The sequence below is a fragment of the Peromyscus maniculatus genome, chromosome 19, assembly GCF_049852395.1.
Source record: "Peromyscus maniculatus bairdii isolate BWxNUB_F1_BW_parent chromosome 19, HU_Pman_BW_mat_3.1, whole genome shotgun sequence".
Taxonomy (NCBI): domain Eukaryota; kingdom Metazoa; phylum Chordata; class Mammalia; order Rodentia; family Cricetidae; genus Peromyscus; species Peromyscus maniculatus.
In genome coordinates, this window is record NC_134870.1 from 66,013,871 (window position 1) to 66,039,309 (window position 25,439).

Consider the following 25,439-nt stretch of genomic DNA (forward strand, 5'->3'; position numbering starts at 1 on the left):
CTATTATTTTACAAGTGAAACTGATAGTTCAGTGGGTATGCGCAACAGTTGTAGAGTTATTAAACTGAAGGGCAAAACGGTCTGCGCTGTGTTCTTAGAAAGTCAGACTCCCTTGTTTTGTCCCAACCCAACCATCACACTTCCAGCTTTCTCTTCTGCCAATCTAGTGACCATGTTGCCTCCCCTACACCCCCGACCGGAACCTACAGACGAACCTCCATAGATGCAGCTGCAGAGTAGAGAGAGGCCCTGTGCACTCGGGCCCTGTCTGGTGCCCGGTACATCTGTCATTGTGAATATTGACATCCTTCGTCACCAAGCCACTCCGGGTTTCTGAAATGTTAGCTGTGGTAGCGGTCCTCCGAGACTTAGCTTTCAAATGCATGCCAACAATAGAATGAGATAGATCTAGAAACATAAAAGACCCTAGGACATCAGCTGAATAGTGTAATGCCTATTTTTTAAAAGATAAATTTTAATCTCTAAACACAGCTAGTTCTCAAATTGTCGTGTAAATTTATAATTTTATTTCAAGTACTTTTATTTTATGAGAAACCATTGGCTTTTATCCTCTATGTGGCGTACCTGATAAGAAATTATCACCTTGTCGGGAATAATTAAGTGGTGTGAAATAGAGGACTCCCAGCTGCCACCAGCCAGGGGGACCTCCCAGAACTCACACTTAGTGGGGATAAAGCAAAGCGGTGATAATGAGAAAGTGATTAGGGAAGCCTGTTACACTGTGAAGAGCTAGAATGGAGCTAATTGCCTTCTCAGCTATTACAGAGCTATAAATAGGGACACAGCGAAGAAATGCCTCTTAAAACCATGGCCTTAACACATTCGTTTCTTTTAATATGAAGATTGGCAAGTTTTTCCTCCCAACTTTTGCTGCTTAAGAGAAGGAATGTCTTAGTGTATGGGGAGGCTGGGGAGCACTCCTAAATAGGGCAGTATTGTTCCTCTGAAGATGTTCTCCTATCTGCTGCTGTGTGTGAGTGCGGGGGGGGGGGGGACAACTATTGAGTTGGAAATTTGTGTAAGTGTGAGACAGGCAGCCTGGACCATGGGTCTGGATGGACACAAGTGATACCATCTCTCCACTGAATGTTATCAGAGAAGTGACCTCAAGAACATTATGGTTCAGAGAGTCCATCCAAAGTGCCTGCTTTAAGTCTGGCAGTCCCTGGGGTCCAGGCATAGCAGAGAAGCTCCTCAGACTGAGCCCCAGTGCTCCACTCGAAACAATGTTTGTGCCTTGGGGTTCTCTGAAACAGAACCAATAAAGTGTGTGTGTGTGTGTGTGTGTGTGTGTGTGTGTGTGTGTGTGTGTGTGTGTGATATGTATACATAAAGAATTTGTAAAACAGTAACAAGTTTTGTCACTCTTGAGAGGCTGAAAACCTGGTAGGTGACCAGCCCTTGAGGCTGGAGCCTCAGCAGATGGAGGAGCCCCACAGTGGCTCTCTCTCATCAGGGTTGGCACTTGGTCCACAAGGTCAGGCGCCTCAGCAGTCCCAATCTGGGGCCACAACCCTGAAGGGTTCCTGCCACTGCCCCTTAGTCAGTGATGGACCCTAGGACCAAAATCAGTGAAGGACTCAGCAGCAACAACGGGGCAAATCTACTCAGTGGAGGAAAGACGGCCAAGTGAGCCACAGGCCTTTTTATCTGGACTGCTACCAGAGAGTCTGTCCACATTTGGGGCGCACCTGTCCACATTTGGAGTACACCTGTCCACATTTGGAGGAGTGCATCTGCCCACATCAGTTAAGGTGGTCAGAACAATTTCCCTACCCACATGACTCAAATCTGTGACAAGTTGACATTAAAACCCACCATCACAGTTTGCTCTGAGACTTCACTGCTGTTAAGGGTGAACTTCTACGGCACTTTGAGACCTCGCATTATGACACGTGAGTTCCTTGGTGTGCTTGGCATCCCCTACCCTGGCTGTTGGAAAATGTGTCCAAGAATAGGCAGATTAGAACTTCAGTTGATAAACAGTGTTGCCTTCCCTTTTCCAGGGTGGAGCTGACTCTCTCAAAGCCCATTAAATATTTTTTATTTAAACGTTGAAGTTTCACCCTCCTCCCACCCAAGTGTAGCATCAACCATGTGAAAGAATGGTTTGAAAAGAAAGTGCATTTATTTTTATGTTTGCAGCAGTTTTTTTTTTTTTTGAGGAAAAGCTCCTGATCAAACTGTTCAACTGAGTCCTCTTTCAGTATCACATGTCTGTTTGAAAGGAAATCTCCATTAGAATCTTATGAGTGAATAGGTGTGGTTTCCAAGGAAACACTGTGCACACAGCTGTAATTGAAATTTTCTTAGACTGTCAGTCTTTAAAAGGTGTTTTCATACCCCTCTTAATCCCTTTGCAAATAGATTTGCCTCGGGTCTTTACAGTCTGTATCTAGGCTTGAATAGCAGAAAGGAGAGAAGCCGGTACCTATGGGGACATTTCACATAAATGGCAAACAGGATTAGCGATGTGTTTGGTTTGTCTGAATGTGTTACCGTGACTGCTGTCGAGAGAGGAGGGAGCGGGTTGTGGAAAAGCCTCAGAGGACACATCTCAGTGGCTGCCATAGGAAGAGCTGAAGACTTCTGGCCAGCTTGCGTACAAAGCAGGTTTCTGAGCAGCTCTGAGAGCGAACCTAGAGTTTCCCCTTTGCCCCGTCCAGTAGTGTAGGTATTTTGTCCTTAGAGTTCTTTATCAAGTTGTAATTTGGGTTTGTTTCTATTTGGGGCATTCCCCAGTTAATTTCCTATGTATCCCAACCCTCCTGGCAGATGGGTGGATAGGGGTCCTGCTGGGCATTTTCTGCCTGGCTCTTGCTGTTGCCTACAATCCTGGGTTATATAAGGGTTCCTCTTAGTCTTTTAGTCTCATGGCCAACCTAGATCTTTCGATATGACCACTGAGTCACTGAAACAAACCTGCACGGATGAACCCCACTTCTCCTTCCGGGGTGCAATCTCAATAGCAGAGATCTGCAGTTTAAACACAGCTTTGAAAACAAACCCCACATCCTTTAGATGAGTACTGCCAGTGTAGCCTCAGATCTCCCCGAGAGTGTTGGCATCTCTGCCTTTTGGTTTGGGGGGAAGCTTGAATGTGTTCAGGCACACCCAGTACAGCATAAGTACTGTTCACCCCCATTTTGTTTTGTTCCCTTAAATATCCTATTACTCCTGGGATTGAAAATACAAATCCTTCACCGTCTGGTCCTTCTTGCTGCCCTCTCGAGCTCACTTGTGCCTGTGAACTGGCTTTATGTTTTACTAGTTCCCAGGATGTACTGAGTTCCATCTCTGCACATACTTCCCCATGAGACATGCTTTCTACCCATCACATATCCCGTTTGCCCAAATATGGTACTGTGGGCATCAGGTGGGCCTGGGCTGTATAAGAAAGCAGGACAAGCGGGGTGTTGGTGGCGCACGCCTTTAATCCCAGCACTCGGGAGGCAGAGCCAGGTGGATCTCTGTGAGTTCGAGGCCAGCCTGGGCTACCAAGTGAGCTCCAGGAAAGGCGCAAAGCTACACAGAGAAACCCTGTCTCGGAAAAAAAAAAAAAAAAAAGAAAAGAAAAAAAAAAAAGAAAGCAGGACAAGCAAGCTAAAGGCAGCAAGCCAGGAAGCAGCATCCTTCCATATCCATCACTTTGGTTCCTGCCCCCTAACTTCTTGCCCCCCAGCTACTGCCCTGGCTACCCTTAATGATGGATTACAGTAAACTGATATTCTACCTGTGAGCCCAAATAAATCCTTTCCCCTCTGAATTGCTTTTGGTCATAATGCTTATCACAGCAACAACAGCAACAGAAAGCAAACAGGAAGACCCCCTGAGAGACCCCGTTCCTGGTTTCCTCATCTCAGACTCTGATTTGGTCAAATGTGTCATTTTCTCACTTTCTTTAGGACATCTTCTTGTCATTGTCCTTTCTACCCTGTGGGTAACTGATAAGTGCTCACCTTCCATGCTAGACCATGAACTCCTCATTTGTGTAAGAGGCTGCATTTGTTTGTGTTCACTTTTGTGTTACCAGCCCCTAGCACAACATGGGTTGGATATCTGGGAACTGGAAAGGATTGGTTTCATTTCTGTGGTAGCACATAGAATTTAATACCTAGTAAAAGTAATGCTACTATGATAGTGGCACAGATATATTTCTCAGACAATCGGCTAGGTCCTTGCTCCTCTAAAAAGACACATTTATGACTTTGAAATGCCATATGTGAAGAGAAGGAAAATCCATTGCAGAGATGCCGAATTGCCACCTGTTGGCAGATGACACTTAAAATAATCTATAATTATGTCACTGAAGGACCTGCTTGACAACGTTGTCCTCATTATCCTTAGTAGGGACTGGAGCCCCTTTATTTCCTGTTATGTAAATATTTTGGTTCTGCATATTTTGAATATTTCCAGGCCCTGGACTAGGATATGACCATATTCTCTAGTGCTGATTGTCACCAGTCTGTTAACAGACATGAAGTAGCCAGAAGAATGTACTTGGCTGTTCACGAGAGATGGTCTTTGGTCTTATTGGTTTATACTTTAATTTATTCATTGTACTTATGTGATGCTTGCACTCAAACCCAGGGCCTCCCTTGTGCTACACAAACACTCTTATGTCTAGAGCCCCCCAGGCCAGATTGGTTGGTGCTTTTAGACTTCCTAGGCCAGTGAACTGTAGAGATTATTGGCACACAAATCACTATGCTGAAAAACTGAAAGTCAAGGTGCTTCTCACGGCTGGTTCTATGAGAAAGCGAAGGTATGAAGAAGAGCCAACAGACATGCTGATTGTAATACATGCACATGCACACAGTGTACAGGTTTGTTGCTTATAACCTACAGTTGCTGGAAAGTTTTCATATAAAATACTTATATGTAACCCTGTCTTGAAAACAACAACAACACTTATACATAAGTACTCTTGACTCTAAAATTGACTTTAAACCATAAACTTATAATACTTAGTGTAAAATAGTTGTTTATATCCTTTGTTTTAGTTTAAAATCCTTGGTATAAGAGACAAGCCTTGAGTGCTGGTTTTGAACCTTAGTCATCACAACCTTGCACCTGCAGCTCGGTACACCTGTGTTGGTGCTCTCGGGAGTTCGTGCAGATGACCAGGTGTAACGATTGGTGAAAACTGGCACTTTTCAGAATTTATGCCTGTTTTTATTATTGTGTAAAGAACGCCAGAGATCATCACACGGGATCAGGGAATGCTGGCTGGGCAGTGTCTGCACCTCCCCATGCAGTGGACACACACCAACTTCCGGCCAGTGCTCTTACGCCACTCTGGGTATGGTTGAGTTACAAGAAGCCTTCAAGGGATGAGATGGTCCCTGACCTGTTACATGCCCCAGTCACCTAGGCTTGCCACTCAGCATAATAAGCTAACAGGGATGTAGAGCCTGCTTTTGGGTGAGCTGTCACCTGATTCTGACACCCAAGCTCAGCTCTCATGTGCCACCAGCACCATCTTGCTGCTTCACGTGGATACTGTCACATATTCATGGTATTCATGGCTGTATTGTCAGGTGTCTGACTACCAGGAGCTGAGATGAGCTATATCCTCCAGCAGATTATAATGCAATGTCCAGGCATGCTGCCCAGTTTTCACAGGCTTCTAGGACTGTGTTGTAGTTCATACTGAATGTCAACTTGATATAATCTAGAATTACCAAGCAGACAAGCTCCCGGGCTTGTCTGTGAAGGATTATCTTGATCAGGTTAGTCTCTGGGCATGCCAGCAAGGGCTTATCCTGATTAGGTTAATTGAGGTGGGGAGACCCGTGCTTACCAGGCTTGTTTCCTTGGACTGGATAAAAAGGAGTAGCAGTGTTTGTCACTGGGCTGATTGACTGTAAATGTAATGTGACCACCTACCTCCATCTCCTCCCTCAGTGGCTTCCCTGCCGTGGTGGACTAAACCCTTCAACTGTGAGCCTGAATGAATGCTTCCTCGTGGAGCTGCATTGTCCGGGTATTTTTATCATAGCAACAGGAAAAGTAGCAAATGCAGACTCTTTGAAAACACAACACAGGCATGTGAAGTACTAACGGAGTATGCTGTTGAATTGTTTTGTGGGTTGTGGACCTGTCATATGATTTTGTCACTCCCTGAGCTATTGACATGACACCCACATTTGTCACCTAAGTGCCTGGTGAATACTTGTTAACCTGAGACTGCTGTTGGGGAAGACCTGGGACAATTGTTGCAGAAGGGGACCAGAGCATGAACTGCTGTCACTGTCGTGTGGGACCTGCAGCCTGATGCGAAGATGCCGTTGTGTCTTAAGGACAGAGCCTCCCCTCTTCACCTAAAGTTCCCTCTTTGAGTTCAGGGGATGTTGCTAGTGAGAGGACTATTTTCTCTGGTGCCCTTTATGTATTTGATCTTGATTGCAAGAACCCTAAGGAATCGAGCTCTGCCTGTGCACCCAGGGACCAGCTCGCCTCTAGCTTGGGCTCAGCCTTTGTCTGGTATCCCTAGGGGGGCTTATGCCAGCTACTATGTTTATTGGGGTAGGAACAAGGGTTGAAGCAGGGTCTGGCAGGTCCTATCCCCATGGATTCCTGTTGCCTCATATGGTTAATGACAGATTTAAATTCTATGCTAAATTAATTCTAAATATAATTTATATAGAATTATATTAAATTCTATATATATGACTTCCTTGTCCTTGGTACATTAGGAGACTTTTCATTGCTGAGACAAAATACTGAGCAAGACAACTTTAGGGAGGGAGACTTTATTTTTGGCTCCCAGTTTTCAAGGTGTTAATCTATCATGGTAGACTTTGGTCTATCATGGTAGAATGAGACTTTCTCCTTCTTCTCTTTTATTCCATTCAGGCCCCAGCCTATGGGATGGAACTACCCACATTCAGGGGGCAGGCTCTTGTCCCCTCAGTTAGTCTGAACTAGAGATTCCTCTGGACACACCTTAAACATGATCTCTTATTCCTCGAGGTGTTTTCTATATCCAATCACATTCACCACCAAGATTCATTATCACACTGAACATCTGAATTTTTATAACATCCCTTTGTCATGAGGATGTTAATTGCACAAAAAAAAAAACAAATTTCATTATGACTTCTTTATGCACATGCGTACTTTGATTATACTTACTCCCATTGCCCTCACTTACCCCCTCTCCTCTTTTCCTTCCTTCTCCCGAAGAGTCACCTCCTACTTCAGTGGTCTTTTCTCTAGATCCCATGTAAAATATGAAACATGATGTGTCTTCCTGCATTTTCAGAGTTTTTACTGGGTTTGTGTGTATAACCCAATCATAGAAGTAGATGATGTCTCAGTACTGGGCATCGTCTGTGTGCTTACATGGGTGATCTCATATCGCCCTTCTTTCTGCATTGGGAGCAGCAAGGGCACAGTGGACTCAGCAGGAATTGGGCTCTAGGCCCATCATAGGCCAAGATGGCTTCTATGTGCCATAGACTAGGCCTATGGGATACTCAGTTAGGAGTGGGTAGAGCGTGTTGGGAAAGAGGACAAGGGATGCAGGGCTGGTCCTGGGGAGACAGGCTTTAAGACGTGCGGAGAGAATGGAAGGTAGGATTTCTGAGGTAAGATGAGCACAGCATGAGAATGTGGAAGGATGGAATAGGAACGTGATGCTTGCCATCCTGAAGAGCCGGGGGACGCAGCTCAATGGCTATGCCAGCAGTATCGGATGTTCTAGCCCAGGGCATCCAGACACCCAGGACCAGGGACTCATGCATTGGAGTGGTCCTCAAAGGAAGAGAGTGCAGAGTGGATTGGGGGGCCCTAGAGTCTGAGGCACTGCCCTTTAGCCCTTTTTCTATTGAGATGCAGTGTGCTGAGGTTTCCCTCCCCCGCTGTCAGGTGTGTATTGGAGACCTCATAGTGCTAGCCCAGCATTGATTTGCTCAGGGAATGAGGGCAGACGTGTCCTCATCAGGCTGAGAGTCTTGATGGACAAACTGTGTCGTTAGCATCTTGTCACTGTAACATAGGAACACACAACAGGGACCTTGTGACAGTCTTCTATAATAGGTGCAGTCTTAACCCTGCTGCACTGATGGAAAACCCAGGACTCGGGGGAGCCAAATAACATTACAAGATCCGACAATACGTATTGGAAAATAATAACATTTAAACACAGCTCTGTGAATGCCCATCTCTGCCTCCTACCGCACCCTGAGGAACAGAACCGGCTTTGTAAATGAATGTTTAATAACACTGTTGGGGAAAGCAACTTTTTCCAATCCTTTTAAAGACTGAGGTATCGCTCTCCACACACCATAAAGCCCACCCTTTTGAAGTGTAAACCTCGGTGGTTTTTAGTAAGCTCGGCAAATTGTGTGACCATGCTACGAGCTCAAGAATATTCTCATCACTCAAAAAACAAAAACTACACTCATTAGCTGCCACTCCTTTCCCTCCTGGACAACCAGTAGGGCACTTCCTGTTGTCTAGACACTTCCGCTAAACAGACTCACATCTGTGTTTTTATATTTAGCATAATGTTTTCAAAGCTCATCTGTGCGGTGTTGTAGCATGTGTGAGGACTCCATCCCTTTATATTGTTGAGTAATAATTCCATCGTATTGATAGACCACTCTTCATTCATCACAGGGTGGTCATTTGAGTCATTCTCACTTTGTAGCTTTGATGAATAATGTTGCTATGGACATGGGTGCACAAGGTTTTGTGTGGACGTGTATTTTCATTTCTCAGGAACATATATATATCCGCTGTTTTGGAAGACTATAAATAACATTAAACTCTGAGATCTCCTTTGCACCCTTCTTCCTGCGATTGTGTCTAGTTCTCACTAGTGGCTGACTTATTCCATGACGACAAGGACTCTGTTCCTGCCACCAACACAGCGAAGAGTCGATCGTCTTCGAAGATCAACATTCGCTCTTCCAGACCGCCCTTGAAGGTCTCCAACAAGGAGCACAAGAAATCCGTGGGCTACCAGGTCAGTCCTAGTCCCAGGCCCGTGACATGTGCAGCAGGGCTGGCTTGGAAGGGACTGACAGAAGGAAGAAGGGGATAGAAGCAGGGTCCCATGGAAGGTCTCTGGATCGTGTGGGGAGGGAAGGTCCAACTGCGGTGCTCACTTTCTGTCTCCAAAGAGAAGGCCCTGGTAATCCACCTGCGTTTATTCCTTGGGATTTGCCGATTGGGGACATTTCATGCAAACCCCACCATTCCCTGCATGTTTGTGTTAGAACCGAATTCCCCATGTTCAGGGATAGCAGGCCTCTAGCGCACAGCAGGCAGATCTCTCTGGTCTCTTCGCGCTCGTGTTTTGTCTTATTGTCGTATTCATAACATCGTTTATATTCATCTTGTGAACAGTGGGAGTTAGGCACATTGTGTAGTAGTCTCTCCCATTGATTTTGAAGATCTCTACTATGGAAGGACTCAGTGGTACTCACAGCAAGTTATGAGTGTCAGTTAGAACCCAACCCTCGTCACTGAATGTCTTCCTGTGCCTGTCCTTCTGAATCAATCATCGTAGTAGTGATTTCTGCTGTCACCGCTGGCAGGATGGTCACTGGAATGCCAGTGTAGAGTGGTAAAAATAACCGAGGTCTGGTTTTGCCCCTGCAGTTCCGCACTTCCCTGAACCTGCTCATGGAGACCCTGAATGCCACAACGCCACACTACGTCCGATGCATCAAGCCCAATGATGAAAAGCTCCCCTTCCAGTAAGTGCCAGCTGGGTGTAGCCACACCAGCCTGCTTATCCTGTCTCGGGATCAGCGGGAACGGGGCGGGCTCAGCCTTGCTGAGCTCTACAGAGTCATATAGTGACCGGTCAGTCACTTCCCAGGTGGGCTCCGTGCTGAGCCTCTCTAGGCATGCTGCTTGCTTCCTCTCTTCCCTTCCTCCACACGTGTGAGACGTGATTGGGAATCCCTCTGTACCTGTACCTGTTGACGTGAAGGAGCTGGTGGGCAGAGCAGCATCCAGGGAGAGGAGAACCAGATGCCAGGTTCTCTGCAAGGCCTAGTGTACATACCACCACCACCACCACCACCACCACCACCACCACCACCACCACCCCTACCGAGGGTAGGAGGAGGATGAGAAAGGGGGAAAACAGACCAGGACCAGAGTTGGCTGGTTCCAAGTTAATCTTTGACCCTCTTTGTCAGTTAATTATAATTTTACAGTATCCTGGTTTTGAAAGAAATACAAGGAGATAATAAATGAGAATTGCCAGTGAGAAAGTATTACAATTTATATGGTTAAAATATGTTATTGTTGTTATTACTATTATTTTATTATTATTATTGGCTGGAAAATAGCACAATCAGTAAAGTGTGATCCCCAGACCCACATCAAAAAGCCATGTGTAGTGAGTGGTGCATGCTTGTATTCACAGCACTGGAGATGTGGGATAAGCAGACCCCTGGGGCTCCGTGGCCAGCCAAGGTAGCTTGATCAGCAAGCCTCAGGCCAATCAAAAGACCCTACCTTAAAAAAAAAAACAATGTGAATGCTACCTGAGGAATGACACCAAGGTTGACTCATGTCTTCTACACACACTGTACATGTATGTGTGTACCCCTGTTATACATATATAGCACTATATATGTTGACATAAACTTATTGACATTATTCTAGAAGCAAAATTCGCCGTATCTTTCCTCCCATTTCTATTTCTGGTGTCTTCTCTTTGGCACTCATCACACGTGGGTCAGATCATTCTTTGTCTTGAAGGATTGTCCTGAACATGACAGCTTGGTTAGGAGCATCACTGGCCTCCTCCTGGCACATGCTAGTAGCATCCCCATCAGTGTGACAGCCAACATTCTTACACATTACAAAATGTTCCCCAGGGGGGCAGAATGGCCCCATTAAGGGCCCTTGTCCTGTATGTTTTTATAGCACTTCTCCTATAAAAGTATTCTCCCTCTACTTTTAGTCAAGAACTATCTGTCTCGTTTCTTCTTCATTAGACACTTGGCTGTGACCAGTAGAATGGCATTTAGATATGCTTCCCTCCCCCCAGCTAAAGGACCTGCCTGTCACAAACAACCACCACTGCCACAGAAGTGACTGTCAACAATTCAATGAAAACAGTACGGGGGTAGGAATGACAAGATGTCTCAGCCAGTAAAAAGCACATGCCCCAAACCTGAGGGCTTGAGTTCAAACCCTGAGAACCCACAGAGTGGAAGGCGAGAACTGACTTGAGAGAATACTATGAAGACAGAAAGGCGAGAAAGCAATGGAGAGACTCCTCTCCCGGGGAGGAAGTGGCCCGGGGTGAGTGTCAGTCCAGAAGCCCCTGGTCGAGGACCTGATGAGATTGGCTGACTAATTGGTCTCAGGGTTTTGGTGGCTGAGCGGTGGCTGTAGGGATACTATGGAGCCTGAGAATTAGTTGGAAGCGAATGGCCTGTGCAAAGTTGATAGAGTAGAAGTGATTGCAGAAGCTAGAAGCTGGGCTTCTCCCTCTGCAGCCAGACAGCTCCAGGCTGTGCTGTTCCTGCTCTGTTTGGAAACAGGCAAGTGAAAACCTGGCTTTCCACGCTCTAAACCTCTGCCTGGTAGTTTTTTAAATCAAATCAACAGTTAGGTGTTATCTTCCACATTTAAGAGTAGAAGCTGGTTTTCCATTCCTCATCACTCCATAGTGAGGCAGGTGGGGTCTTTACTAGTGCAGAGATGAGATTAGAATGCTGCTCAATCCGGGCTTCCCAGTTCCCTGGACGAGGAGGAGGATGCGGTGTCTTCCTTGTCCTGTCCTTGTGACTTTCTCTTGCAAGTCCTTTTTCCATCTGTGATTACTGTAGCAAATCTGAGAGTTGTGGTTGACAGATGTTCTCCACACCCACTAAGTGAGTGAGGGAAACAGACAAGAGGTCATGTCTTGCCTGAAGTGGTCCCAGCTGTCAGTGGGGAGCAGGAGCCCAGCTGCATTCCTCTCCAGCTGTGTTAGTCCACACAGGGACTGTGGTTGGGGTGCTGCTGCTGTCTGGGGTGGGGGAGAGCAGGCAGGGGACCACAGATGGGATGATGTGCTATCTGGGGTGGGGAAGAGCAGGCAGGGGACCACAGATGGGATGATGTGCTCTCTGGGATGAGGAGGAGAAGGTAGGAGACCACAGGTGGGCTGCTGCTGCTGCTGTCTAGGGTGGGGAAGAGCAGGTAGGGAATATTTTTGCTGACCTCATCACAAAAGGAGATGTTAAGGCTAAGCTAAGAAATTACTTGTTCTAGATAGTAGCCTAGAGGATAGAGTTGTAGTGGATGGATAGGGGCCCCTGGGACAAAAGTCCCACATTTATATAACACTTTTTGAAAACTCCTGAGTATCCATTCTGACTGACTGCCTTAGAGGTAAGAGGAACAGAGCTTTCACCCTGAAGGCTTTCCTAGGATTGGGAGCAGCCCTCATATCCTAAGAGGCTTCTTCTGGGTCCAGTCAAGGGCCAGATCCCAGAACTGTGCTACGTATCAAAGTGGACAAAGACACCTCAGGGCATGGTATGGGAGAGGGTAGGTTCCAGTGAGGGGCTCAGCGTTTCCTTCTGTCTTCTAAGCCTCTTACACCGCAGAGCTTTGGTCCTCACAGGAGGACATTAGGTTATCAAGTAACTGCTCTCATCAAGACCACGGAAAATTCAAAACCCAGCACTGGGTTGTCCCTTATGCACATAATGTCACTCGTTCATGGCCTGAAGCCCTCTCATTTAGAGCTGAAGTGAGCAGGAAGAGAGTTTGGAGAAGCCAGGCTGGGGGTGCAGCAGAGTGGGGTAAGCAGGGTGAGGGAGCTGAGGAAGTAGGAACAGGAACAGGCCTGAAGGAGAGTGTGGGTATCCTCAAACTTAGGACCTCCATGGAGTCAGAGCATGCCTGATATGCAGCAACAGCTTAGAGTCATCCGTCTCCAGGAAGATGCATGCCGAAGCCAGGCAAGCTCGGGACACCATTTGCCAGTTCGATGACCCATGAGGGAGGCTCGTGTGGTCAGCAGCATGAGAAAGTGGTATGGGCTGGCCAGGGCCCGGTCACACAAAGATAAGTAAACAGTCTGTCACAGAGAGACGGAGTGAAGGTGGCGGTCCCTAGGCCACCTTAACCTTGGAATCCAGAATCCAGGTGGGCTGTGCAGCCGTAAAAAGAGTACCTGGGTTGTCAGGAAGAGTGACAGATGGTAGACCAGGCATTTGTCCTGTGGGCCGATGTAGTTCCCACCACTGTTCATCTACCGGGGTGACCCAGCCGCCTACAGCCTCACCGGGTTTGGTCAAAGCCTTTCCAGTCCAAGGCTGTGAGCCTCGTGGGTCCTCAGACTTGTTCTTTCATCTCCAGCATTCAGGAAACAGAAGAAGTATAGCTCCCTGGCTTCAGCTGAGCCACTGGTAATTAGAAAGAAAGGGCGTGTACGTTCCTCATCACTTCTGAGTGGAACAGCAGTCTCAGAAAATTCTAAAAAGTGCCTAATTCTGGGTCAGCTTGGTTCTTCATATGACCTCTGGCTGTCCTAGTCTCCTGCTGTCGTTCCCCGGGGTTCCCTCCAGCACCTGCTTCCCCACGGATCTTACAGCATGCCTTGCAGTGTGTACCACTGAGCCCTGTCCTCTTCTGCCCCCTCCTCCCATCACACACAGGCCCTTAGAAAGTCTGTGTGAAAAGAAGAACCGCCCAGGGCAAGTTCTGGAGAGTAGACAGGAATGAGTCTGGGATGGTGGGCAGGACTCTGGGAAGCAAGTGGGCAAGGAAAGGGATGGGATTAAGTTAAGAATGTGCACAGGGGCTGGAGAGATGCTCAGAGGTTAAGAGCATTAGCTGCTCTTCCAGAGGTCCTGAGTTCAATTCCCAGCAACCATATGGTGGCTCACAACCATCCATAATGAGATCCGGTGCCATCTTCTGGCATACAGACATACTGTAATACATAATAAATAAGTCTTAGAAAAAAAAAATGTGCACCGTCTCAAGACTGTTGAAATGGCTCCTCCGCCCTTCAGTCTGTACTTTCCAGACCTTGTGTGTCCATCTGCAGCCGGTGGCAGCAGGTGTCTCATCTGCTGCAGTTGAGGAGTACTTTCCTTCTCTCTTGTTCTCTTACCTGCCAGCATCCCTTCATTGTGTGTCTTATTTGGCAGCTTCGACCCAAAGAGAGCCGTGCAGCAGCTCAGAGCCTGTGGAGTATTGGAGACCATTCGGATCAGCGCAGCCGGCTACCCATCCAGGTAATGTCACCAGTCAGGCCTTCCTCAGGCTGCTGTGAAGCATCGAGTGTACTGCCCTGGTGAGCCATGGTTGTGCTGTCAGCCTGGGACAGCTCCTCAACAAAAGCTCCTATACCCTGAAGACCCAAACAGGATGCTGACAGAGAGAATTTCAGCCTGGCTCGAAAACACGGAGTCAACAGGAACAGGCTTTGGGGAAGCATTTCCGATCAGTACGGTCTGGGTGGTGGGCTAGCTAGAGTCACAAAATGGACTCCTCAGGCTTATCCTTCATCTTTTCCTCCATTGTACTGTGACAAAACGTGGGGGCATAATATCTACTGTCTTTCCTATCTCAAGTATACAGTCCAGTAACAATATGTGTAGCCATTCTTACCAGCCATTTCAAGAATTCCTTTAATCTCGTAAAACTAAAACTGTTCAAGGCAGCTGCCTGTCTTAGTCTGTCTTCCATTCCTGTAAGAAAAGACCTGAATGAGCAAAGCACTCCGCACAGACTAACTGCATTTTCAAACGGCCTTGTGTTGGCCACAGTTTTAGTCTGAAAGCCCAAGGTTATGAAGGAAGGGTAAGAACATCACCCGATAAGAAGCGGCAGAGTAGCTGGAGCCCTGTAGTCCCTCCTGAAGGCCATAATCAATTGGCCTAAGAACTTTCCCATAATTCCCCTTAGCCCTGCCTTGCCTCAATCATTCCACCACCTCCCAACACCACCATTCTGGGACCAAATTTCTAACACAGGAACCTTCCTGGGGCAAACCTTACTGTACAATGGTCTAGCACTTCTCTCCCTGTCCCCAGCCCCTGCAGCCACCCTGTCTACTGCTGTCTTTGACCAAAAGACATTAAGTCTTTCTACATATTGTCTTTGATCAACTCTAGATGCTTCATCTTGTTGTAGAATATTATTTTAGGGAGTGTTGCTTTATGCTGCATTTGTTTAACTCTGTGAAGCTGTGTTACTGGGCCTGTCTAAAACACCTGATGATATACTAAAGAGCAGAACTACCAATAGTGAGGCAGGAGAAAGGATAGGTGGGGCTGGCAGGCAGAGAGAATATATAGAAGGAGAAATCTGGGAGAAAGAAGAAATAGCAAGAGAAGGAGGAGGACTCCAGGGGCCAACCACATAGCTACACAGCAAATCATCAAGTGAGAAACAAAGAAAAGTATACAGGAATAGAGAAAGGTAAAAGCCTTTGAGGCAAAAAGCAAATGAGGTAATTTAAGTTAAGGAAAGCTGGCTAGAAATAAGCCAAGCTAAGGCCGGGCATGCCTAATTAAGAATAAGCTTCCATTAGTGATTTATTTAGGAGCTGGGGGGAAAAAATAAGCGTCTAAGTAGAATTATGTGATACCTGTCCTCTTTGTGACTGGTTTATTTCATTATATCCTTAACATTCTGCATTGAATGTAGCGTGTGATAGAATTTGCTCTTTGAGGCAGGAGAATGAGCCTTTATATGCATGTTACCAAGTTCTACCTATTGTCTCACCTAGAGTTGGACCTTTTTAACTTTCCATGTGAAATCAAATCCACTGCAGAAAACACAACTTCTTTGAGTTAAGAATAACTTCCATGGAGACTAGGGAAATGTTTCAAGTGTGATAAGCTGAGTTCAGGAACCTAGCAGAAGTATTGTCAGTAACCCCATTGCTGGGGGAGAGGGGGCACCAGAGACAGAGGGATCTCTGGAGCTCAGTGGCAAGCCACTCCAGCCATTTGGTGAGGCCCCGGTTCAGAGAGCATGTCTCTAAGTGGAATGAGAAAAGAAATACAGTGGAGAGCAATCAAGGGAGGCACCCAGTGTTAATATCTGGCCCTCATGCGTATATCCACATGTATGTATGCACACACCTACAGAACACACACATCCCACACACACAAACAAGCTGCATATGTCGTGGATGTGCCACAGAACTATGCTACTATCTAGAGACCGTGGCTCTCCTCTGGGCACTTGCCCAGAGATGGAGGGTACGTGGTTACCACACTAGCTCTTCCAAAGTCACGTTGTGCACTAGTAATGTTGCAGAAGCCAAATGCCCTCTACTGTCAACGAGGACGGGGCAGAGTGGTGTGGCCGCCCTGGAGCCTGCTCATCAGGATCCGCTGCTCTGCCATCTCTCTCTTGGGAGGTAGAAGGAGCCAGCGTGGGGGTAGCCCAAGGCCTCCCTCCTCTCTACACCTGGCACTTTCCCAGGCAGTGGAGGGACCAGTTTCATGCACTGTGGTTAATTGCCCATAAACAGCTTAACCATAAACAATTCCCACATGTCAGGCCTGGAAGGGAAATTGCTGATAGAATCAGGGATTTGCACTTGACCTGGAAAGGGTGAGAACGGTTACTAATCTGCAGCATCCAGGCAGCTTTTCACAGCCAAGAAGGTTTAGGCAATTGTTCAGGGCAACGCTGGAGCCATGTGAAAGGCTTTTCAACCGCATCTTCCCTTTGAGAAGCAAGAGGCGGTGTCCTGGGGTCCTGTCTCATGTTTCGATCTGAAGGTCAGAGCAGACGCAGTTATAGACTCCACCTGCTTTCCAGTCTGTTCTTGCAGTATCTGGCATTGCCTTTTGATTGGCAGTGTAGGGCTCAGGTCTGACATAAGCCATTTGGTTTCTCATTACCTCTGCCTGCCTTTCAGTGCCTGCCACACACAGCCCCTGGGTTCAGAACCTACAGTTTCATTCATTGGGAGAACTGGAGGGAGGAGCTGAGTCTCCCAAGCTACATTTTTATGGGTGCTGCTCTCCTGGCTTTTGTATCTGCTGGACTCCCAAGACATCATCTAACAAGAGGGCATTGTTAGTCCAGCCATGATTCGCCTGCTGATTCTTAGAATTGGGTGTTGTGACCATTAGTGGCAAGCAAACCAACTGAATGGGCTGCAGCCAGATTCTCCTTGAAAAAAAAAAAAAATGGGTTGGAATTGTAATAGGACAGTTTGTGGAAGAAAGGATGTTATGGCATGACCACATCTCTGTGTTGTGGGCCGAAAAGACATACTGTAATTTAGCATGTTTCCCAGGGAGTCCCACAGAAGGACGTGGGCTGCTGAGTCACCGGCCAGCAACTGAGTTGGTTCTAGAATCAACACCCTTTTGCTTGGACCGTGTTAGTTCCCAGCAGTACTACTCAAGCCAGTCAAGTGTTTACTTTTCAAACAAAGGCTTATTGCCACACATAGCTGCCTGTGTGGGGCCGTAAGTATCTGGGGGCGCATGAGAGAGACTTCTGGTTTTCTTGTTGTGAAATCCCTGTAAGTGTGTGACCTCAAGTCAGCGTTCTGAAATTCCCCCAAATTCTCCAGGCAACTGAAGAGGTTAACTTACAAATTGTATAAAAAGGCTTGGTGTTCCTGAGTGGTACCGTGCTTGCTTTGCATGCATAAGGCCTTGGATTCAATCCCCAGCACCAACCACACATAGTGTGTACACACACACACACACACACACACACACACACACACACACGCACACACACACACACACACACACACACACACTCTCTCGCACACACGCACACACGCACACATGCACGCACGCATTAGAACTAAGTTATCCCAGGGCAAACTGTTTGGAGGTATTGTGTGAGAAGCTCGGGGAGATGGATGCTCAGCAACTACGCCTATGCTCTGCATAGCCTGGTGAGCAGACAAACCTGAGGTAGCCATCTTTATGGACAACTTGTGAAGTATGTATAATAGGATTGTGTCAAGCTGTGAAGACATGGGGAAAGCATGTGACAGTGAGACAGTCTAGGATAGATAGGGCCAGTGGGAGAAGACACGTCTCAGTGAAAGGAACCACCTATTTCACCAGGAACTTTCTCACTGAATTATTTCCTGGTAGGACAAATGACTTTCAAAAGACATCACTCCAAAAGTGTCTCCTTGGACATCGGGAAAAGGACGATGTGCCTGACATGGTTAACTTGATACCCTCCCAGTCAGGACTCTGTATCCACCTGCCACCTCTGAGCCACTGGGCTGAGATGTCACACAGACTTGCTATGTGAAATCATAGAGACAGAGCATGCCACTGCATTCCTACAGGATTTGCTGTTGCAGCACAATACAGTCTGTTTTCAAGGAGGAAGAGGGGACATTTATTCCTGGGGTCTCACAAGAGCTTTCTGTGGAATGAGAACAGCCTTTTGCCTTCATAGGATCCTCCTCTCCCACAGTCCTCTCTCCATACCTCTCTGTGAAGCATCCAGACCTGTGTTGACACACCTACCCACCAGGAGCTCAAAGCCAGAAGACACAAGCTTGAAGCCATTTAGGGGGCTAATGCTCATGCAGGTGCAAGGATGTAGGACAAGTATGAGAGAAGCTGTGGCCTCTCAGGAGTGAGATTTAAGCTGGGCCTTAAAGAGGAGGAATTCAGGTTGATGGGGAGACAATAGGAACTGTCACTCCATTAAGGCAGACAAGTTAGAGTACTTCTTTGCCAACATCGTGTCCTCTTAAAATTGCTAGTCTGTGAGGCACAGCAAGCTCATACTCTGGGTCTGCCCAGTGTCTCACCCAGCAGCAAGGAGAAGCCGCGCATGCTGAGTCTTTAGCTCCATATGGAAGTGGTGTCGACTGTTCAGCCCACATGGCTGCAGGTAGAGCTGCCGCCTGCAGGGATGGCAATGCCACAACTTGCTGGCCTCTTACAGCGTACCTACTAGATATCTTTTCCTGTGTCCCAGTTATTTCAGAGCTCTTTCCAGCAGGTAATTGTGAGTGCCTCTGTGCCTTTTCTTTTTGTAATTACAGGTATTGTAGAAAGTGCAGGGAAGAAAGGATGTGTTTCTGGTATTGCAGAAAGCTATGGTTTAAATTCATGGACCTAGCTCTAACACGTGCTTCCTGTGTCCTCCTTACATTTGCTAAAGGATCCAAGAGAGGTTTTGGACCCCCTTTTTTTGGACCTACATTTTGCTAAAGGGTCCAAGAGAGGTTTCCCTTCCCAAACTACCATTGGAAATGACACACGACAGAAAGCAGCACTTCGGTTAGTGTTGAAATGGAGTTGCATCACCCATTCTATCACATGTAGATCCTTTCATCCCCCTGTCCACACCAAGCTCCAGCATCCAGTCTGCCATTAAGAGCAGACATTCTGTTGACCTGGCTTGGGGAGACCTTCGTGGGACCAGAGGGACTTGAGCAGTTTTGGATTCACCTACAAAAAGGATTCACCTCCCCAGCTGCTGAGAACTCACCCAGGGGAGTGAGAGTGGTTTCCCTTGCATTTGCTTGTCAAGTAACTACAGATTACTTCCCAAGCCTCTGTCCATGGGATCCAATGATTAGAGAAATCCCAGCTTGTAACATCTTCCTGTGTTTCTCTTATTTGAGTTATGAGAGAGAGAGAGAGAGAGAGAGAGAGAGAGAGAGAGAGAGAGAGAGAGAGAGAGAGAGAGAGAGAGAGAGAGAAAACACGAACACGAACACTGGAAAGAGAGGGCACAGTCCAGAATTACAGCCAGCTGACAACCCTTCATGTCATTCTTCCCAAGAGCTCAAGCCTTTTGGTTAATTCTCCCAACCCACCCAAATGATGCCTTGGAAGGAATTCTTTCCCCTATTTGAAAATGAAGACATGACCAGCACACTGCTAAGTTTCCCAAAGTTAACCAGTGAGAACAAGTGTGGCATGGTTAGCTAGCAGCACTGTTGTGGGTCTCCTACAGGATGCAGGGTACCTATCTACTTTTATCCTCCCCGAGAATTACAGCTCTCTAGGAAGCTGACTTATAATGAAAATGTATCATTCAATTCGAAACGCTGTGCAGTAGCCAAGAAATATGCTCACAGTAAGGAGCATAAAGAAAGGTGATGGATGGACTGTCAGGAGAGCAGCTCCCTGTTGTCCCCGGTTCTCATCTCTGTGCAGTTAACCATCTCCAGGCGCTCTCACAGCTTCATAACTGAAAGAACTGTGAGGCAAACACTGCTTGGCTGAAATAGGTGTGGGAGGACCCCTCAAACATGCAGTGTTTGAATGAGAAGAGGCAAAACAGAACCGAATGAACTCAGTTCGCATCCTTTTCTTAGAAGCCCAGTACTGGTTTTTAATCTTGAGACAGGGTCTCACTCTGCAGCCCAGACTGACCTTGGGGTCTCATAGAGCCTAAGCTGGCCTCAAACTGGCAGCAGGTCCTCCTGCCTTGGTCTTCCAAGTGCTGAGCCTATAGGAATGTGCCGCCATGAACAGCGCTTACTAGAAAGGCTTCCAGCTTCCTCAACTTTACCTTTCCCGACTCAGGTGGGAAAACAGGTTTAAATTACAGAATTAGGTGGAGGTCTTGGGAACCAACCACCTACTCACCTCCTAGCTTATCATATTTGAATCATACAGTTGCTGCCTTTGCTCTTGAACTTCTACCGAGTGTATATGGCAGAACTTAGCCCAGAATGATGTGGCTTCTCATCTCTGGCTGTTGGAGCTCTGTCTGTCCTCCTATGGACTGGGGTCTGAGCCAATAGTTCTCAGCCTTCCTAATGCTGCAAGCCTTTAATATAGTTCCTCACATTGTAGTGACCCCCCCCAATAATAGAATTAGTTCGTCACTGCTTTATAACTATAATTTTGCTACTGTTATGAATCACAATGTGAACATCCAATATGCAGGGTTATGATATGTGACCCCCCCCAAGGGGTCATGACCCACAGGTTGAGAACCACTGCCATAGCTCATACTCAGGCCTGTTCATCACAGTTGTGAGGATTCACTTCCAAACTAAGAAACCAGCACTCCTCTTCACACCTATGAAGTCAAGTTCTCAGACTGGGCTCTGAGCGCACTCGCAGTTTGGCAGGATTCCTCAATGATTTCAAAATATTTCCATTTTGTATTTTGTTGTTGGTCGTTTTGTTTGTGTATGTGTTTGTTTTGTTTTGTTTGCTGTGCTGGGTTCACACTTAGGGCTTTGCATATGCTGGGTGAGTGCTCAACTAGTGAGTTATATACCCAGTCCATATTTTCTGAGACAGGGTCTTGCTATGTAGACCTGGCTGATATCAAGCTGGAAATCCTCCTGCCTCAGGTTACTGAGTGCTGGTAGATAGACATATGTGCCTCCATGTCTGACTTCTCAATGATTTCTTTTAAATCATCCTGCCAGAAAACCATTACCCTGGAGGCACACGTGGACTTTGGTAAATTCCAGCCATCCAGTCCCTTCTAGTCCACATTAGGCCTGGGATTTCCTGAGGTTTTCCTTGCTTTGTGGCTTAGCAGCAGCTTAGAGATAACAATGGGCAATTGTGCCTCCCTGGATCTTTAGTAAAACTAAAGCAAGCTTGAGAGCTGAAACCACACTGAGGCTAAGCTTGTACCCCTCTGGGAAGCCCAGGGCACCAGGAGGTGGCAGAGGAGAGTGCAGGTTTATTTGTGAAATGGTGCCCATACTGCAGCCTTTACACCACTCTGGGGACTTACTCGGGGATGTTAATGTTGAACCGTGAGGACACATGTCCCCTGATGAAGGCCACTCAAATAATCCATGTACTGTCAACTTCACCCCCAAGTAATTCAGTGACTTTCAAGCTTGTACAACTTTCCTCACACTCTAGCATCATCATATTTTCATTATCCTGGAGAGGAGCTGTCCCTTCTCATCCCCTCCTCCCAAACCCCAGCAAACACTGTTCCTGAAGATTTTCCTGTTCTGGATGTTGGCATAAAAGCAGCTAGAACATTTAGCCGTCTATGTGTGGCTCCTTCCATTCAGAACTGTTTCCAAGGCTCTACTTTATGCTGCCAAAGGCTGGTTCTGTGTATGGATTTACCAAACCTTATTTCCTCCATCAGCTAATAGACATCTAGGGTTTTACTTTTTGGAAAGTATAAATGCTGCTCTGAACATGTTCATACATTGCTTTTTGGTTTTGTTTTCAGCCAGAGCTGCACTATGGAGCTCAGGTTGGCCATGAACTTGCAGTCCTCTTGTCTCTATCTCCCAAGCACTGGGATTACAGGATGACAGGGATCACATGCCTAGCCGTGTGCATGCTTCTGTGCAGACACATTTTCATTCTTATTCATTATACAGCTGTCAGAATTACTGGGTCTTATCATAACTATTTACCCCTTTGAGGACCTGCCATACTGTCTCTATAGCAGCTAATTTTTTAGTCAGCAGCCGTAGACAAGGAGCTCATAACTACACACAGTCGTCAAAATATATTTGTATCTTTTCTATTATAGCCATCTGGGGCATGTGAAGTAGTCTTAGCTGTAATTTTGAGGTGTGTTTCCCTAAAGGTTCATGATGTTAAATCTCTTTTCACATGTTCTAGGTCATGTGTGTGAATTCTCTAGAGAAATGTATGATTGAATCACTTGTGCATTTTTTTTTAAAGAGATTTATTTTATTATGTATACAGTGTTCTGCCTGCGTTCGTCCCTGCAGGCCAGAAGAGGGCACCAGATCTCATTACAGATGGTTGTGAGCCACCATGTGGTTGCTGGGAATTGAACTCAGGACCTCTGGAAGAACAGTCAGTGCTCCTAACCACTGAGCCATCTCTCCAGCCCCCACTTGTGCATTTTTAAAATTGGGTTATTTGCCTATTGTTGAGCAATGAAAGTATTTTATTTTTGATATGAGACCATTTTCAATCATATGTAAATATTGTCTCCAAGTCTACGATTAGTCTTTTTATTTTCTTGACAGTATTCTTTTAAATGCAATGACTTTTCAGTTTTAATGAAGTCAAATTTATCTGCTTTTATTCTTTGGTTATTTTTTGCTTTAGATGTCATATCTAAGAGATCATTGTCCAATCCAAGAACAAAGGTTTGTACTATGGTTTCTTTAAGTATTTCATAGCTTTCAGTAATTCATTTTGAATTAGCATCTGTATAGTATGAGGTAGGAGACCCAACTTCATTGTTTGTTTTTGGATATACTATTGTCCCAGCACCATTTTATGAAAAGATCACCTGGACTCTTGAGGTTGGCAAGATGGGTGTTATCATTTACATTTTATGGATGAGGAAACAAATTCCAGAAAAACTGTGACTGAATCAAGTCCTCTCAGATGGAAACAGTTAAGGATGTATTTGCCCTTTAAGTTACCCCCCTAATTCTACCCTGAAGGATTCTTCACAATTTTCTAAAAGATCCTTGAGACGATTGACCATGGCATTTTCAGGAAAACTTCTCTGTGATCTGACATGAGAGACTGACTTAGAGCATCATACCAAAGTCTTTCTCAGGAGGCAATCTGAGAATTTATGTAATCAAGCCAATATCTTCCTTCAAAGAGGGAGCAACACAGAGTTGTACATCTGTGGCCAGCCTATCTCTTCTATTCATCCTAGCTCACTGATGACTCCGTTCACCCCTGTTCACTGATGACCTTACCAGCAGGCATTCTTCTGCAGAATGGCCTCACATGGTGATGGTTAAATCCAGTGTGAGACTCCAGATGGGAACTTGGAGCCAAAACAACACTCCAGGCAACTGTTTTCTATTCCACTCACGGCATCTGTGTTATCCCTCGATGTCACAAGCCAGAGGAGCTCATCTCTAAGAAGGCCTTTCTCTAGACTGCAGGCTCTGATGAATGTTTGCCTTGCCTAGAAGCAGCAGTAGTCACTGCCCAGGCCTTGTCCACACACCCAGCTATGACTGTTTGCCAGGCCAGAGTACAGGTGAAGGAAGTCATTTCTGAAAAGGAAGCATGATATTGAAGAAAGCACAGCTAGGCAAGCAGCATATGAGTCAGAACCCAGGGAGAAAGTCAGGGCTAAGGAATTGGGGGGAGCCTACCTCCAAAGTGGCTGAGGTACCATGGAGCACTGTCAGGAGCTGGTCATGGTCTCAGAGTGTTTAGCTTCTGCTGCTAATAGGAGATAGAATTCCATGTTCATACCATACTCAGGAATGGCATTACAGTCAATTTTACACTTTACAGCCAATGAGGCATAGTGCTATACCAAGTGAGGAGACATATCAGGGTCACCTGACAAGGAAGGGTCCACGTGGCTAGATGACAGTGATGGCTGCTTGTTAAAGCCTTCTCAACCAAAACCGTGTGTGTGTGTGTGTGTGTGTGTGTGTGTGTGTGTGTGTGTGTGTGTGTGTGTGTGTATTCTATAGCAAATGTGTTTGTACATACTGAGAGCTTTTGGTTATTATTTAGGGTCTCAATAAGGGAGTGGTAATGGTCCAAAGTTTCAATAGCTCTGTGTTGTATGGGATTCTCCTACACTAAAGGACACTGATAGAAAAGGTTTCACCTGAAGGGTCCAGTCATTTAAATGTCCAGTAAAATACTATTCAACTATAATAAGTAACTGGTTATAAAGACCACACTAATAGGTTTGGGGTTGAGGGGCCTGAGTGTGTCTAAGAGAAACAATGGTTAAAGAAGGCTCAGGGGTAGCAGAAGAGGACATCTGTGTGCTAACAAACCTGCAATGCCAGGGCCCAGAGCTCTGGGACCAACAATAGACTCAGGAGAGTGGAAGCAAAGAGTCTACAAAGCAAAATCTAAGTTAGTCTGAGGTCTTACCAAGCTGTCTTCCTCTACATTGATATAGCTGCCATGAACACATGTTCAAATCCATTAAATTTTCCTTTGACAAGAGAATCCAATGCTCTTTTTATTTTCACTTGGCAGCTTTTTCCATTACAGGCAGGGAGACTTTCTGTGAAGGTTTTCTCACTAGGCACATAACGGGTCCATGGAAAGGGGAACCCATGTTTGATCCTGTACTCTGTGGTAAATGTTTCTATCGGCCTTATGATGCCAAGACCTCATGGCAGACTCACACCCCTTGGTCTATCTCCCGAGGGAATGAATGAGTTCCTTCCCAAGGCCAGGTGTTCTCTTCTCAGCACCCCTCTTTTCCAGAGTCACTGCTCCACCCTCCCCTCATGCAGGGGTATTTCAAAATATGTTTGCAAGTAAAAAGAACTGGGTGCCTTGAGCAGGAAGGAACATACTGGAAAGCCCTCCCAGCACTCCTGTGATGACTCACTGGCCACAAAGGCCCAGGTGCTTTTGTGAGGTGGGTGACTCTGTTCTGTAGACAGGGGAGATGTCATGCAGCCGGGCCTTTACCTGAGTCACAGTGATGGCCAAGGTCAGAGCCAGACTTCCTGTGCAGCGAGCTCATTACAAACTGGATCTGACGTCTTTGCAGTCACATCTCCGCTACCCTCATAATTTCCTTGAGCTGTGGATTTGCCAGCA

General features: G+C 46.4%; 1 protein-coding gene across 6 annotated transcripts in view; it reads left to right on the forward strand.

The window, feature by feature from the left end:
* Positions 1-25,439, forward strand: part of Myo5b (myosin VB) — a 309,643-nt gene that overhangs the window by 218,513 nt on the left and 65,691 nt on the right. For all 6 annotated transcript variants that reach the window (XM_015992657.3, XM_076555509.1, XM_076555510.1 and 3 more), the window contains 3 exons: positions 8,840-8,995; positions 9,634-9,731; positions 14,148-14,234. In XM_015992657.3, coding sequence (XP_015848143.2) covers positions 8,840-8,995; positions 9,634-9,731; positions 14,148-14,234 — 341 coding nt within the window. The remainder of the gene's footprint in view (positions 1-8,839; positions 8,996-9,633; positions 9,732-14,147; positions 14,235-25,439) is intronic.